The sequence below is a fragment of the Aegilops tauschii genome, chromosome 6, assembly GCF_002575655.3.
Source record: "Aegilops tauschii subsp. strangulata cultivar AL8/78 chromosome 6, Aet v6.0, whole genome shotgun sequence".
NCBI lineage: Eukaryota > Viridiplantae > Streptophyta > Magnoliopsida > Poales > Poaceae > Aegilops > Aegilops tauschii.
This window is the reverse complement of record NC_053040.3, coordinates 141693476-141710599: the sequence shown is the minus strand read 5'-3', so window position 1 is coordinate 141710599 and position 17124 is coordinate 141693476. Positions and strand designations below refer to the sequence as shown.

The 17124-nt window shown below is 46.7% G+C and overlaps 2 protein-coding genes across 2 annotated transcripts; both read left to right on the top strand.

Moving 5' to 3' along the window:
• The first annotated feature begins 236 nt into the window (after positions 1-236).
• Positions 237-6128, top strand: LOC109738664 (cytochrome P450 97B2, chloroplastic). The gene is made up of 14 exons (XM_020297758.4): positions 237-697; positions 1125-1308; positions 2042-2149; positions 2383-2467; positions 3090-3325; positions 3526-3699; positions 3774-3821; positions 3932-3991; positions 4170-4256; positions 4335-4423; positions 4646-4737; positions 4863-4924; positions 5112-5261; positions 5353-6128. Exons 1-14 carry the CDS (start codon positions 573-575, stop codon positions 5566-5568), a joined length of 1716 nt encoding a protein of 571 aa, XP_020153347.1. The 5' UTR covers positions 237-572; the 3' UTR covers positions 5569-6128.
• Positions 6129-9556: 3428 nt separating this feature from the next.
• Positions 9557-11930, top strand: LOC109738665 (uncharacterized). Its single transcript, XM_020297759.4, has one exon. It carries the CDS (start codon positions 10689-10691, stop codon positions 11352-11354), a length of 666 nt encoding a protein of 221 aa, XP_020153348.1. The 5' UTR covers positions 9557-10688; the 3' UTR covers positions 11355-11930.
• Positions 11931-17124: the final 5194 nt, after the last annotated feature.

Genomic DNA, 17124 nt, shown 5'->3' with positions numbered 1-17124 from the left:
CTTGCTCTATAGTTACTTTCCTAGCTACATTTCAGGTTCAGGGCTTTGTAATTCATGATGTAAGATGCTACTGAGCTGAATGAATTTGGCGCTTCATGTGCCTTTTGTTGTTAAAAAAAAGTGTGGGTAGCTCAAGTGTACATGCGTGAGCTAATTTTATGGGCTCTTGTGATGATTTTTCGCCTGGTTTGCCTGTGTTTTAAGAAAAAGGTGTTTTTGCTAGGAGGAAATTCCTCGTGGCTGTAGTGGAGCACCCACAGCCTGACGCGTGCGGTGTCGTGCCACCTCTGGCGCTAGCGGGCGACCCACTGGAATCCAATAAACACCGGCCGTGCCACGTTCCGTGGTCGGCGGGCAACCGGCGCTCCTCCGACCGACCAGACGCCACCGTCCTCCGATCCGACGGACGCCACGTGATCTCCAACCAGCGGCGCGGACGGCGATCTCACATGGCGCGCACACACTAGTCTAGCCACGCTACCGGACGAGGCACCTTATCTATCGTCTGACTCCGCCACGACGCCAGCGCCCGTCGAACCTTCTCCCGCTGCGAGAGTGCGCGCTCCAGCGCCATGGCCATGAGCGCGGCCACCGCCGCCACGCTCCTCCCGAGGTCCAGCACCGGCACGCACCGCCTCGCCTCCTCCTACCCCTCCTCGTCGGCAGCTCACGGGAGGAGCCGCCTCCTCCCCGTCAGGTACAGAAGGCATCCCCAGCCTCACACTCCACACCTCTCCACTTAGTCGGCCGTGTGCCCTGCCCACCAGGCGTTCGATCGATTGCCCCTGCACTGTGTGCCCTGCTAAGCCCCGTCAAATTATAGCTATTTGTTTGAAGTAACTGCCAATTTAACTCTGTAGCTGCCCACGATGAGCAGGCAGCTTAACTCTGCCCATACATCCTTCTTCATTTAGTACAGTACATTAATTAATAATGTTTGGTGGTCTATCAGCTCTCTGTTGGTTGACGCATTAATTGATTAAGATATATAATGCTTGGTGGTTTCCTTTATGTGAAACGTGGTACTCAAAGAATTTGGTAGTGCCGGCGCCTGCCAAATTACCAGGTTTTGTTTTTGCAGAGTACAATATGTGCCTAGCCCCTTACTGTTGGTGTTTATGCAGATGCCAGTTGCCCGGAGTTGACAAAACCACCAAGCCTAAGAGGAACTTGTTTGACAACGCCAGCAACCTTCTCACCAATTTGCTCGCTGGCAGCAACCTCAAGAATATGCCGGTTGCCGAAGGTGCTGTCACTGACCTGTTCGACCGGCCCCTTTTCTATTCGCTCTATGATTGGTTCCTCGAGGTGCTTATCCCGTTCTGTCTCGTGTTGCTTACTCTTTTTATTGCAGTGCCTTGTTCTGCTTACTGGAAGCATGTATTAGTTGCACTCTGCAAATAGTAGATAAGTGTGACGTGTGTACATGATGTTTGAGTGAATACTTACATGATATAATTCCACAAATTTGGTACTCTTGACCAGATGATCACCTGCATGGTAATAATCTGGTTACCATTTTCTAAATCCATGTTCAAACCATATTTATTTGAATCATGTCATCGATGTTTTTCTGCTTCAAGTATCCTTATATGCACTGTACATTGCTAATCATACCCTCTCAGAAAACCTTCTGTTTGTTAAGGTCTCAGCTTCAGGTTGAAAAACCGCCTAACGTCATTTAAGAGGGCCTTCATCAACATTAAAACGAACTAATCGATTTGGTATATCTGTATGCACCATGCAAGTCATATAACATGTGGCCTCTCACAGCCCCATTCAGAAATGCTTCACTTGCATATAAGAGTGAAACATTATTTTTGTATGAGCTGCATGCGAGCAGAAAAGTGGCAGTAGCAGGAGCATAACAAGGTCAATACTAATAGTTTATGTATGATCTTTTTGATCGAGTTGTGCTGCTGTGATATGATAGAATTTTCATTTGGTTGTAACTTCCTTTTTTTGCGAAAGATCGTGGTTCATAATCAAACAACCATGAGGAAAACTCATGCTTTGCTCACATATCCTGTTATCCTTGCAGCACGGTTCTGTCTACAAACTTGCTTTTGGACCCAAATCATTTGTTGTCGTCTCTGATCCAATTGTTGCTAGATACATCTTGCGAGAAAATGCTTTCTCTTATGATAAGGTATGTTTTCTAATGTGTGAACATATGTAAATGAATACACAGATCATCTGAAACTTTTTTTTAACATGATCATCTGAAACTCTAGATAAGCTCAGACCATAATAGGTGGCAATTTATTTGTAGCATATGCTGTTCTCCTGTGACTGTACTGTGCATATAACAATATTAAATACATGTAAGGAATAACTGCTGGATTAGCTTTCTTTCTTACATACTTTTCTACTTGAAATCAGGGAGTTCTCGCTGAAATTCTAGAACCAATAATGGGGAAGGGTCTTATACCTGCTGACCTTGATACCTGGAAGCAAAGGAGAAAAGGTTAGAAGGTCGGATATTGAATCATATTTGCATACTTCTAAGCCTTCGTTGAGTGCAGTCATACTTCATATTTCTGTACACCGGTATAAGTCCGTGTTAGTCAACAGAAGCAGATTGACTGTTGTCCATTGATATGAATCCATTATCCTGCTTTTTTTTTTACCTGACAATCAAAGGCTAACTTACTTTCAAAAATAGAGGTTACTTGTGTATGCTTTATGATAGTAGCTCCAGTCCTGCTAATTGGTCCTAGGGCTTATTTGGACTGTTGAGCCAACTAGCATGATTTATGAAACATTTTTAGATACAATCATAAATGGTAGTTACCTTATGGAGCAACTTTTCAACATAATCAAACTATTTCAGAGCCTACTTGAACCTTGTGATTGCATTCACAAAACATTAGTGGTGGTGCCAAGAAAACAAGAATGTGATGTCAATTTAAACTTGTGATATCAAATACATGCGTGTTTGCAACTTATATACTACCTTTTGCATATTTTTTACTTGTATCTAAGGGTTTTGCCAAAATCTTGTGTGGTCAGTTGACCACACAGCTTGATCATGGCTTCATCACTGCATTTTGTAATGGTGCACCTTATCCATTCTGTGTGTTCTGCAGTTATAACTCCTGGGTTCCATGCCTTATTCATAGAAGCTATGGTGAGAGTATTTACCAAATGTTCAGAGAGAACCATATTGAAACTTGAAGCACTTATTGAAAAGGGGGACCATGGTGACAAATCTACCATAGTGAACCTTGAAGAGGAATTCTCCAATTTGGCTCTCGACATAATTGGCTTGGGAGTGTTCAATTTTGATTTTGACTCTGTTAATAAGGAATCTCCTGTAATCAAGGTTGGTGTAATATCACATACGTAGTTATACTATCTGATGATAATTTGTTCATGAGAAGTGCATCTGTTCTGGTTTTTAAAATTGAGTAAATGTACAGAAGAATACCCATCTTGCATGTTTAGGATGAATAGACATGACTAATGCTCTTCTGCTTATTTTGTCGGCCCTTCTTTGGAGGGGTTTCTATGTGTATTGTGCAGGCAGTATATGGTACTCTTTTTGAAGCTGAGCATCGATCCACCTTTTACATCCCTTACTGGAATCTTCCTTTAACTCAATGGATAGTGCCAAGACAGCGGAAGTTCCGCAGTGACCTCAAGGTTATCAATGATTGCCTTGATGATCTTATTAAAAATGCAAAAGAAACAAGACAGGTTTGTGGCAACAGAAAATTTAGTCATGCGTCTTTTTCTGGATTTTGTAGTAAATTCAACATTGCTTTTTATAGGAAGCTGATGTGGAAAAACTTCAGCAGAGAGACTACTCATCGTTGAAGGTTGGCTCCTATTACTCCTGATTTTGTTGGGTCATGCTGGTCTTATCAGGTTGCTTTATAAAACATCTATGGTAGTTTGGCAGTTCATAATGTTGCCACTATTTTTGTAGGATGCCAGCTTGCTGAGGTTCCTTGTTGACATGCGGGGAGCTGATGTTGACGACCGCCAGGTAAATCGCCCATGTAATGTATAGTTTGGTAAGAATGGAACATCTATAACTTGTATGTTGTACCATTTATTTCTTCCAGCACAGGAAGTTTTCAATGTTTTAATACCCTTCGAAGTTTTACTTTGTATTGCTACTTGAATCAGGCAAATAAATTGACAAATTTCTTGGTTTGTGATAGCTTCGAGATGATCTTATGACAATGCTTATCGCCGGACATGAAACAACTGCAGCTGTTCTCACATGGTCTATTTTTCTGCTGGCCCAGGTACACATTTTAACTCACATGAACAAGTAGTTTTCTTTCGGTTGTGAATATCATACAATCTACTGTGTGTTGATGCAGAATCCCACGAAGATGAGAAAAGCCCAGGCAGAGATTGATTCTGTCCTAATCGATGGGGCAATCACTGCAGAAAAGCTCAAGAAATTGGAGTATGTTACTAATGTTACCATTTGTTGTAAATTGAACTATGTTTGATTCTTATATTCACTATTTTTTTCAGGTCTTAATTTTTTTTAAATCATCATATATTTTGCATATTATATGCTTTGCAAAATCGCTAGCGCTTTCTTACCATGTGTTAGTTTAGAGTTTACTGTATTAATGCGCCATAAATGTTTCTAAATTTCACATACTGCATTTATGTGCTCTAGGTACATAAGATTAATCATTGTTGAAGCTCTTCGCTTGTATCCTCAACCACCATTGTTAATCAGGCGTTCTCTCCGGCCTGATAAATTGCCAGGTTCCATCTTCTCTTTAATACACACAGCTTTCTCCCAACAATCAGAAAAACATGTGCCAGATATCAAAGGGCATGACATGTGATACCGACTCGTGTTATGAAAATTAATGCATACAAATTTATAGGTGGGTACAATGGAGCGAAAGAGGGATACGAAATACCAGCAGGAACCGATATATTTCTTTCGGTAAGATGGGGATTTGGCAGATTTAAGCTGGTTGTTTGTTTCAGATATTCATAGTTTTGGTACCAATATAAGTTACCTTCATGATAAGTTTGCTCTAGGTTGAAAGGTCTGTGGAACATAGACGACTCCAAACTTTATTCTGTTCTCCTTGAGAAGTTTGTCTTATGTGAAAATGCTGGCACTGCAGATATACAATCTCCATAGGTCCCCATACTTTTGGGATAGTCCAAATGAGTTTGAACCCGAGAGGTTTACAGTTCCAAAGAAGGATGAGAACATAGAAGGGTGGGCTGGGTTTGATCCTGACCGGAGTCCTGGCGCGATGTATCCCAACGAGGTATGCCTGAACATTGGTCTCGTCATTCTATCATACTGAGACCTCTTTCTTTCTTGAAGAAATTAAGACCTTATCAAACTTCATTTACCAGATTATAGCAGACTTTGCTTTCCTCCCCTTCGGCGGAGGACCACGCAAATGCGTGGGAGACCAATTCGCGCTCCTGGAGTCAACAGTGGCCTTGGCCCTGTTATTGCAAAAGTTTGACGTAGAGCTGCGAGGCTCGCCCGATGAAGTAGAGATGGTGACGGGCGCGACGATTCACACAAAGAACGGGTTGTGGTGCAGGCTGAGGAAAAGGACTTGATCAGCGGGCATAACTTTGCACCAAAAAGCTTTGCTTATTGTTGACTTCTCGCGTCGTCTGCATGCTTTAGCTGGGTAAAGCAGGTTCATGTACATGGTTATATCTCTTGGGAGCTTTAGGGGCATCGATTCTGTGCACAACCATCATCTGAAACATATGGCTGCAAATGCTGGGTTCTGTGTGCATGCATGCATCTAAACAGAATCACAGTAGCACACTCCATGCCAAATTGACCAGATTATTGTGATGGAGATGCCTCACCCAGGTGTCCGGTTTCTTGTGAACCCAGATCACCTGATCTGTGCCATGGCGACATGCGATTGGATGCCTCTTGGCATGGAAGCAGAGGTAGGTATCAGTCATCGCTGTTGTGCCGTGTTGCGGTGGGATGCATACTGTGCAGGAAACAAGAAGCCCACAGAATTAAATTCAAAACAAAATCGATGCAGATAGCGATTGGGGCAAGTAAGCTACTCCCTACTTCTTTTCATCCATTGATGCCTTGATGTTTTGTACTATTCCACATTTTTTAATCATTATTATATATACGATATTCCATATATGTGTGTGGTTCTTGTGATGGTGAAAAATCTGTGGTTGGGGTGGAATTTTTATGGGTTTTTTTTAGTTGAAATTTTTGCTGTTGATGTTGCATTAGTTGGAGCCAAGACAGCACGTTTCAGCGACCTTTTGCGGTCAGCGAATTCGCTGTCTGGCGAGCTGTATACATGGTAAACAGATCTTCTCAGACAACGAAAGCCTAATCTACCTCTGGTTCTTGCTTGTTTTCTTGAATCACCTCCAGTCGACTTGATACGATTGCTACACTAGGCCTGTGAGAAAACATCAAGGCCACGTCTTTTTATATGTATGGAATTACATTTCGTGATGAATGTAGCAACAGCGAAGATGGTAAAGATTCAGAAGCAGATGTAAGAAACATTATCTTCTCTAGTCTGCGATTTCCAGATGTTGCAGATTTCAGTTTGAGGATTGATTTGGGTTCTGTGAACTTGATTTCTGTAGAACATAAGTCAAGTGGGTTTTCAACCTCAGCGTGACGTCTGTCTACCGTGTTACTCGCACATCATGGGATGCTTGCACCCTAAGTCTGTATGGAACTCAAATTCTACTCTAGTAATTAAGCAAAGTTTGCCCCTTTGACAGTTTGACTACGTATGCAAAAGTTGCGTGGTATCGTACTTAAGAAAGACTATATGTTTCTTTTCTTTTTTCTGAAGATACGTTGTTCATTCGGATTTCCATGCATCTTTTTTTCCCTAGAATTTTGAGCCAAAAGTTTCGAAGAATCCAAATACACAGAACACAGTTTCGAAGAATGATACCACACGACTTTTCACCGGTGCCCTTTTATAGTAAATTTACGTTTCTACCGCGCGGCAACCGTGGCCAGCAAGTCGTCAAAACATTCAAAAGGAAAATGTTCCTCCTTTGCCGGCTGCCTAGTTAAGAAGACCCCATTCAGAAACGTCCAGGCACGGGCTTAGACCTGTCGATCAACACACGACATTATATATACGCACATGCACGAATGGAATTGTTGAAAATTCACGCGGCCGCACAACTGCGACTTGAACTTTCAACGGGACCCGATCGTAGGGCGCGTAGCCTTTCAACGTGTACGCTTAGCAACCACCCTACTACTCTTTTACTTGCTTGGATGCTCTAGCCTCAGACTCCGGCAGACTGCACTGAGCACGCAGAGACTGAAGAAGTTGGGGGCGGTTAAGTTAGCTGGCCAGTGAGCCATCCTGACCGGTTCCTTGCCTCCTTCCTCCCCGCCAATCAAGGGTTGAAAGGTCAACCAAGTTCCTGGTGGGGGCCCGCCCCGCACCAAATCCTAACCTAACCAAGCCCTTATCCTTTCACCATCCTCTGGATTTTCTTGTGTTTGTCCGACCCACATGTGGTAAAACGGCAATGCGACGGGTCGTTTTCTCCGAGGAACCGGACAGGCGGGCGCGAGATGGCGCGATCTTCACTCGACTTCGACATACAGCTTTTTCGTGCTAGTGGGATATACATACCGGAATATGTACTCGCAAAATCCAAATCATACAAACGGAAAAGAGGGTTTGACTGATGTGGATTAAAAGTGTCGGTCTTGTGTTATGTAGATTAAGCTTGTTCCTTTTGTTATTAGGCCAATAAAGTTTGAACTGAAACAGTGGTGGTCGTGTATTTCATTCTGGAGTAGAGCCAGTAGACTGCAAACCCCAATGCCATAACCATGTACTCAGAAGTATAAGTGATGCTGTTTTAGTTTAAATTTAAACTAAAACAACGTTACTAATTAACCACAGTAATCAAAGTGTTGATTGAGAACGCTAGTAGTACAGTCTTCTGCGCTAGCAGTAGAATATGGCGAGGAAAGAATATCGAGTCAACTCCTTGACTCGTGCCATCACGTCAGCTCATACGTATACGTCGCCGGTCCGTCGGCTTATATGGGCCCAGCCGCCACCGAAGCCGTGCCGCTCCTTTCCGGTGCCTTGAGCCGAGCCGAGCCGAGCCAGGACATGCAGAGCTGCATCCTGTAGATTATTTCTCTCCCTCTCTCGACGCCTGTATATTCCTAAAAAAAATAATTAGAGGATCGTACCCAAAAACATGACAACATGTACATGTGGCCAGGTAGTAGGATGTTTTATACACGTTGCCAATTAACTATTTTTTTGTAAATGCATCCATATGTGCTGGGCAGTCACGATCGCGTTGAACCAACTGAAACCACCAACCACTAGAGAGGGTCTAATTTCCTTTGACCTTCAACTAGTCAGAGCCGTGCAAACCCAGGCGATCAAAAATAAAAAATACTCCTAAAGACGGCAAAGCCTGTCGTTTTTGGCCGCACCCAATCTTGTTGACCGGCCAGTGCAACCAAGTAGGCTTCTATGCACTGTTGTCTTTACACAAACATGTTGGGAGTTTGGGATCTGTCCGCAAACTCATGTTTGGCGTCGTATACAAGCTCGCGTCTGTTATTTGTAAGGGGTCTCAAACTTGAATTGGTGTAAGTCACCATAAAAAAACATTTGATATAAAGCTGATTTTCAGGCAGAAGGAAAGGAGGCAAGGCGGAACTTCGAGGCCGGGCAGGGAATGAGTCGTAAATGGAGACGGCGTGGGGCGGTGACTTGACCGTTGCGGGTGGAGGAGGAGGGCTTTTAGTTGTTTATCCCCGCTCGGATTATGCGGACCTCGTCGGAGGTAGGGACAGTGCATCGAGTGGTAGCAAGGCGCGACCTTGCAGCCGAAGAAGAGGCATGGAGGCAAGCCGCTGGAAGAGGAAGAAGAAAATGAGGGTCTTTAGGGAAAACAATGGCCCATCCAACAAGTGACAAAATTGACTTGCACAGGAAAAATAAATAAATCAGCTGGCTTATATAGTCACATCGATATAAGATTACAAGTTCAAGACGTTTTAAAATTGGCTTATACCTAGCAAGGGTCATATGCCGGTTAAATGTGCACTTTTAACTCTCACTTTTTGCATAAGATTTTTCTTTGAGTAAATTTCATCTTTCACCATCAACTCATCAAGTCACGGCTTATGCCAACAGGTATCTCATTTAAAAGCTCTTGTCATATTTTACCACTTAGTTCTAATCTTGTGATGTCTTTTGCCACATTCTTTTCTCAAACTAACAAGACAAAATGTATGTGTGAGGATGATAGGTGCATGGCCATTGTGTCTTATGTGCTTCCTCGGAAGCCTGTTGGGATCTTCACCTCCCTCCTTGGGATGGCCACGCCGGATCTGGCTCACTCAATGAAGGGTGTGAGGATGCCATGACGCGTGTGGGGACTATTTCGTTGTCATTCATTGGCGTGTCAATGTGCTTGGTGAGTTGACGGTGCATTTGTTTGCTTGTTTCACCGTTTATTAATAGTCAGTGGGTAGAGATCATGCCCTTGGCCTATGGTTTAGCCTGTTTCCTCTAATTATAGCCGATCATTGTTATGGACATGGAGTTTTTGTTCCCGGTGCACATGCATCCGAATGTCCTGTGAAATGTCCGGTGGACATGGAGTTGTTGTTCCCGGTGCATTTGAACCACCGAGGCGGAGTAAAAGACATACAATAGCAATCCTCCCCGCGATCCACCGGCCGCCCGTGTAGTGTAGACATGCACATTCGTCGTCGTCCAAGTGGGATCCGATCAAAGGGGCACGTGCCGACGAACGTCACAGCGCGCGCGCACACAGTGGTGCTAGCTTCAGCGCACGTCCCGCCATGCACGTCGCCGTCCGTCGGCTTTGGCCTTTAGCTGGTGGAAGCTTCGCGGCGGCCCCGGTCGACCGTTCTCGCTTTGCCTGCGTGCCACGATATTCCCTCGTTTACTCTCTTCTTCCTTCGCCCCCCGGCCGGTTCACACACGTAAAAAAAGAGAAGATGAAAAGAACGCATGTTGTGTAAAGCGCGGACAGCCCATCGACGGAGCGTGAAAAGCGACCACTGTTTGCCGGCTAAATCTTTGCGTCTCCCGGATCTCGTTCACAAGAGACAGAGGTCGTCCACGCGCGTGCTCGATTTGGCACGCCACAAGTGGACGTGCGCTTCGCACGGAGGCGCCGCGCGTGCTTGCAGTGCACCGGCTGACCGGCGGCCATGAAGCGTTAGCTTGCGGCGAGCCCGACAGGACGGTCGTGCTTCCGGCGGCCGGCGCCACCAACAGCGACGCCACTCCGTCACGCAAGCCGGCGCAGGCGACCCAATTCAAACATCTTTTTTTCCTTTTAGAGAGAGAGAGAGAGAGTAGGGGAGGTAGGAATCGGCTCAGCTGCCTCGAGTTAACGGCGCCATCGCCGGGGGCTCGCTGGTGCGGGCAGGCGGGCCCCGCGCCAACGACCCGTTCGCTAGTGGGCCGCCACCTCGGGCGCGACGCTTCGCGGAACCCGCGCGGGTCAGCCACGTTCCAGAAGGCGACCCCACGCCCGCGCCCGCGTCCGATCACCCGTCCTCTCCATCCAACGGTGGGCTGTCTCCCCGAGCACCCCCTTTGACTCGTCGCGGGTCTCCTATAAGTAGACGCCTTCCCCGTCCGCCTCGAGAACTCTACTCCTCCCTCCTACTGCGGTCAGTGCTACTGCGTGCCATGGGCGACACCGGCGCGAACATGGGCCACTGGGCGGGCATCTACGGCGTCGGCGGCAATGGGGCCGCGGCGGCGGAGGGCAGCGTGGTGACGGTGTCGAGCCCGACGTCCGGGGGCTCAGGCGGCGGGAGCCCCATGAGGTCGGCGCCCGGGGTCGAGGGGGGCCGCGTCGGCAAGCCGGCGCGGCGAAGGTCCCGCGCCTCGCGCCGGGCGCCCGTCACGCTGCTCAACACCGACACCACCAACTTTCGCGCCATGGTGCAGCAGTTCACCGGCATCCCCTCCGGCCCCTACGGCCCGGCCGGCGCGGGCGGCGGGCCCGTGATCAGCTTCGGCGCGGGCGGCGGCGACTACGGCCTCGGCGGCGGCATGCCGGTGCGCCCGTCGCCGACCTCGGCCGTGATGTCGTTCGACCACCTCGGCCACCACCGCCCGTCCGCCGCCACGTCGTCCCTGCAGCAGCAGCAGCAGAGCCAGCTCTTCCGGCCGCAGCAGTACGGCGACTACGGCGGCATGCACGCCGGGGGCGGCGGCGCGGACATGTCGTTCCTGCACGGGTTCGAGTCGTCGGCGGAGGACAGGCTGCTGCTGCAGAGCATACAGGCGGCGCAGATGCTGCCCCGGCCGGCCTCCACTAACACCCCCAATGGCTACAACTTCGGATGATCACATCACCACTCCACCCCATACCCCGTTGATCAATTAAGGTACACTTAATCAGAGAGCTAGAGAGAACAGCAAGCTTAGCTTTCTCCGCTCTGGGAAGACGACGATTGCTGTTTCGAAGGTTAATTTTTGCTGGCCTTGCTGTAGAGAGGGATGGGATGAAGCAAAGGCTAGCTGATTAAGACAGTAATAACTAGTTGTAATAGTAGCCACCACACACTTTACAGGTTCAGCTACAGTTGATTAGGTGCATGTGAAACGGAAGGCATGTAAATAGTTTTAGCTTTCGGTGTGTCGTGTAGTGCAGCGGCAACAACTTGATAGCGAGGAATCTTCTCCTCCTTCTAGATTGGACGCCTTAGCTTGTCTCGGAAGCAAAGTTGGGAACTGCAACCACCACCATGCATGCATCTACTGTACTATAGTACCACCACTGCTGGTCAAGTCGCCGCTCCTAATTGATCACATGTTGTTTTCTCAAATAAATGTGTCTCTTTCTTTAGCCGTGCCTGCCGCCTGTAACTGTTCATCTTTTAAAAGATAAGATATCAGCTCCTTAATTTGTTCTCTGACTAACATATTCGAGTGCCCATGTACCGTGTTCCTTACCGTGATTAATTAACTGATGACTACATTCTGTGAAAAAAAAAACTGATGGCTGACCTGCGGGCTATCGATCTCAGCCGTTGAGCCTGTACAGAATGTAGATATGTGGGGTCCACTGGGAGCTCGATTGACACATGTGCCATGACGACCCGCTGACGGCAGGTCAAAGTCACAACCGTCGTCTAAACCGACACTGGGAAAAGTCCAACCCAACTCGAGTTAGCTTAGTTAATCAGCTAAAATAAATTAACCATGCTTAATGTTTTGCCTCCTTGCACACGCAAGTCTTTCAGTGGGGTCAAGCTTTCACGCGTAGAGGGGTGGATCGGTAAATGCATGTGTGATATCGTTATCTACTTATTAAATTTTTTGGAGCAGATAATGAACGTCGTCGTATCCAGCCGCCCGGGCTTTGCTTGTGGAGTACTGGAACGTGAGGTGTTGCGGAAGCCACAAAACATGTATTTAACTTTAGTTCTGATGGACCGAAGATATCACTATCCTTCTAGTCGTTTAACCATAAGTTGATCTGCAACTCCTTTTAGTTGTGTATACCTGTTTTTGGTTTTTGATTAAGCAGCTATATGTGCGGTGACTTGCGTCATGCCCAAATGTTTGTGTCTCAGCCAGCGCTTGCTGGCGACCTGGCATGGTGTGGCCTGCCCGTTTTACATTGACCGCGAGATACATATGTATGTGCCCTGCCATCTGTATAGCGGTGCGTACAAAATACTGTTTGATTTTTCCTTCAAAATAATACCCCTCTATCTGAAAATACTTATCAGAGAAATATATAAAAACTGATGTATCTAGAATTCAAATACATTTAGATACATTTATTTGGCCGACAAGTATTTTTGAACGGAGGGCGTAAGTAATAATTACAGCTTGAGTGATGAACTGCCGATGAAGCCGGGGAAGCATGGCAATTCAAGTGTTTGTATCGTAGCAACCTACGCACATGTTGGCGCGTTTCGGTGTATACCGATATCTGATGGTCATAAATTTACTAGCTCGGATCGATATATGTTGGCACGTTTCGGCCTTTGCTCTTACGGGACTAATTCAAGAGGACGTTAGGTGCTTCAGGGAAGCCTGGAGGGAGAGAGTGTGAGAGTTTTGTTTTAATTTGTCTGAGTGATTATCAGTTCACTGATGTAGGAGTGTTTGAACTCGGATCTTCCCCGAAGGGGAATCCATTCTATACCCTTTTTCTTCCCCTACTATAAAGCAAAGCACACGACTTCGATGGCTTCAGGAAGGAGATGCTAGTACCAAGCTGTTTCACCTCATGGCAAATGGCAGGAAGACAAAAAAATTTATACCGGCGATCATGCATGATGGTAACCTTATCACGGATCAGCACGGCAAGGAGGAAATCTTTTTTCCAAACTTACAAACACTTGCTTGGCTCGGCAAGAGGGCGCGAGAACACCATTGATCTAGAGTTTCTAGGGATCCAGCCGGTGGATTTACTGGATCAGGACGTGTACTTTACGGAGGAGGAGGTTTGGGCCACGATCAAGGACATGCCAGCGGATCGCGCGCCGGGCCCGGACGGGTTTATTGGCCTCTTTTTTCAGAAGGCTTGGAGCACTATCAAAGGAGACTTGCTTGCCGCCATCCACCATCTCTTTCTTGGTAACGGCCGCGGCTTTGGAAGACTAAACCAAGCCCTGATCACTCTTATCCCTAAGAAGGCCGGCGCATGTCGTGTGGGAGATTTTCCGTCCCATCAGTTTGGTTCATAGCTTGCCCAAGATCGGCTCCAAGTTACTCGCAAATCGATTGCGGCCGCGCATGAATGAGCTCGTCCACGCCAACCAATCGGCATTCATCAAGGGGAGGAATCTACACGACAATTTCTTGCTAGTGAGACAGGTGGCTAGATCCCTACATCGTCGGAGAGCAAAAGGTGTCTTACTCAAGTTGGATATCTCGCGAGCGTTCGACACCTTATCTTGGCCATTCTTATTTGAGGTTCTTCGTGCCAAGGGGTTTTCAGACACTTGGATGTCCTGGATTGCGATCTTGCTTTCTACGGCCAGCTCACGCGTGGTGGTTAACGGACATGCGGGGCAAAAATTCTCTCATGCTCAAGGGCTTCGGCAAGGAGATCCGGTCTCGCCGTTGCTTTTTGTTATTGCCATGGATGTCCTCACATCCCTAATCACGAGAGCACAGGAGAGTGGAGTCTTGAGCAAGATGCCGGGTTGCACCCCCATGCAAAGACTCTCCATCTATGCGGATGATGTCGTATTATTTGTTAGACCAACCATTCCGGATCTTAGATTTGTCAAGGAGGCTTTGCACATATTCGGGATCGCTTCGGGCATGAACATAAATTACTCTAAGTCCACGGCCATCATGATTAGAGATGAGGATGGTGACAAGGAGCTGGTCGAGGGTGCCATGCCCTGGAGCATGGAGTCTTTCCCCTGCAAGTACTTGGGGCTGCAGCTATCCATATGGCAATTGACGTGCTCGGAGTGCAGCCGATTGTGGACAATGTGCTTAATTTCATGCCAGGCTAGCAAAAAGGGCTGATCACTAGGGCAGGGAGGTTAGTGCTGGTGCATGACGTAGTTATGGCGCGCCCCACTCACCATCTTATCATAGCAGATGCTCCTAAATGGGCAATTGAGCAAGTCAATAAACGGTGCAGAGCATTTTTTTGGGAAGGGTCGGAAGTGATTCATGGAGGAAAATACCTTGTGGCTTGGCAAAGAGTTTGCAGGCCTAAAGACCTAGGTGGCCTTGGGCTGCTTGATTTATACCGTCAAGGCCTGGCATTAAGATTGCGTTGGGAGTGGCTCAGGCGTACTGACTCGAACCGACCCTGGCATGGGCTACCGATGGCGAGCGATCCTCAGGTTCAGAGGGCTTTTGACAGCCTAGTGCATTGGAAACTTGGTGATGGCAACAAGGTGTTGTTTTGGAAGGATAGATGGATGGATGGTGGAACTGCTAAGGAGATTGCTCCGGGCATATGGAGCAAGGTTCGCACTCAGACGGTGAACAAGCGGACAGTGTATGATGGACTGTTGAACCACCGCTGGACCGCGGACATCTCAGGAGAGCTTACCACCGACGATTTAGTTCAGTTAATCAAGCTCTGGGAGATTGCCATTACAACACATCTTGATCCTACTCAAAGGTACGAGGCGATATGGCCCTGGAACTCCAAGCAAGTTTACACCTCGGCCTCAGCTTATCAAATGCTATTCAAAGGTGCAATCAGGGTGGCCTACGCGCGATGGATTTGGAAATGCTGGGCACCCCTCACTTGCAAAATCTTCTTGTGGCTCGCGATACAACATAGAATCTGGACATCTGACCGGAGGCTACGACATGGGTTACAGGATGACCCCTCCCCTTGCTATCTGTGTGACCAGGAGGAACACAACATGGAACATCTACTCATCCAGTGCGTCTATTCACGACAGGTATGGCACATGATCTTGACCAGCGTTAGGGCTGCGCCAACCTTAGCGCCAGTGGCGAACGATAACTTGGAATCTTGGTGGGGTAGCACCCGAAAGCTGATTCGCAAGGAGACCCGTAAAGCTTTTGATAGCCTGGTGATTCTGGTGTGTTGGCAATTATGGAAGCAACGAAATGCTCGAGTCTTCCACCCGGCGACTCCATCTATTTCCGCCTCTGAGTTAGTATCTAGGATTCTTGATGAGCTGCGCATGTGGGCGACAACGGGTGGGTGGGGAGTTGACAACATTGTGTGAGGAGTTATCATAGTGTGTGGAGTTGGAGTTTGCCATGGCCTCTGTCGGCTTGTGACTGGTGGCTAGGATTGTAACACTCTTGTACATTATTTTCTCTCTTCTATAAAGCTAAGGTACGCAATTTGCGTACTCTTGAAAAAAAAACTATAAAGCAAAGACAGAGCTCCTGCCATTCACGTCAATTTTTTTTACTAGCTTGCGATTTCAAACACACGCTGAAAGGAATCTATTGTGGACATATGTTTGTGTATGCACGTATGTGTACAGTGATGCGCACATCATGGTTGTCAGCTTGTGTGTCTTCTTTTGGTTCTTTGCAACTGATAAAGGAACGGAAATGTTATTTAATGACAATTCACTAGAGGGAGACTCCAACGAACGTCATGTTCACGCGGCATAGATTTTTCCCATATTTATTAGCAGCTGTATTAATTGGAGCCCCCGAGCGTATGCATCGAAGCCGTCTGATGCATGCATGTGCTAACGCATGTGATTATTTAAGACAGCGAACGGTGACAGAGTGTGGGGACCGCGCCCACATGCATGTGAATAACCAGCGCCAGTGTGCATGTATGTGTTGCAATCACCTATTTATTCCGTTTCATTTTTTTCAAAAAGCTACAACTTTTGAACCGAGTGTCAGACTGAAGAACCGTTTTCACTGTTGGGTGTGTCATGACGAGCTCATCAAAACTAGATCTCATATGGATATGTTTTGATGTGTTTTTCTCAAAAGCAACTTTGATGCTGGATGAGGCAACTTTAGTGCTAAACATGAGCAACTTTGATGCTATATGAATTGAATTGTGTGTATAAGTGAATTCGCCTAGTACCCTCCTAATTAGCTGTGTGCAGTAGTGTAATAGGTGGTTACCATGGTGGCTAAGTTGCATACATCACATAGTGCAAATGTTGCTTACCATAGAGTGCAAATGTTTCTAACATGGCTTCTAAGTTGCCTACCTCAAAAACCAAGTTGTCAAGTTTTCTGCGAGTGATCCTCGATTGCCTACAATACTATAAAGGTTGTCCATCAAGGGATCTAAGTTGGCTACAATGTTGAAAAGTTTTTGTGGGATTTAAGTTGTCTATCATGATTCGAAAGTTTAAAACTATGTTGAGATGGATGTTATGAGAACCTTGTGCCTTCCTTTTTCGGGGGAGTTTGCGCCCCCCAACTGTACTGAGCGCTAGTGTTGGCTAGCCAGGTCGCGACGAGCTCTTTAAAACTAAATCCCGCATGGATATGTTTTGATGATTTTTTTTCCAAAAACAACTTTAATGCGAGATGAGGCGAGTTTAACAGAAGCAACCTCGATCCGTTAAAAGTAACTAATTAACAACAATAAGCAACTAACTAGTAATAGAGAACAAGTTCAAAAGGAGGTAGATAAAATCACATTGCCTTTGTAAGCAACTTTTCT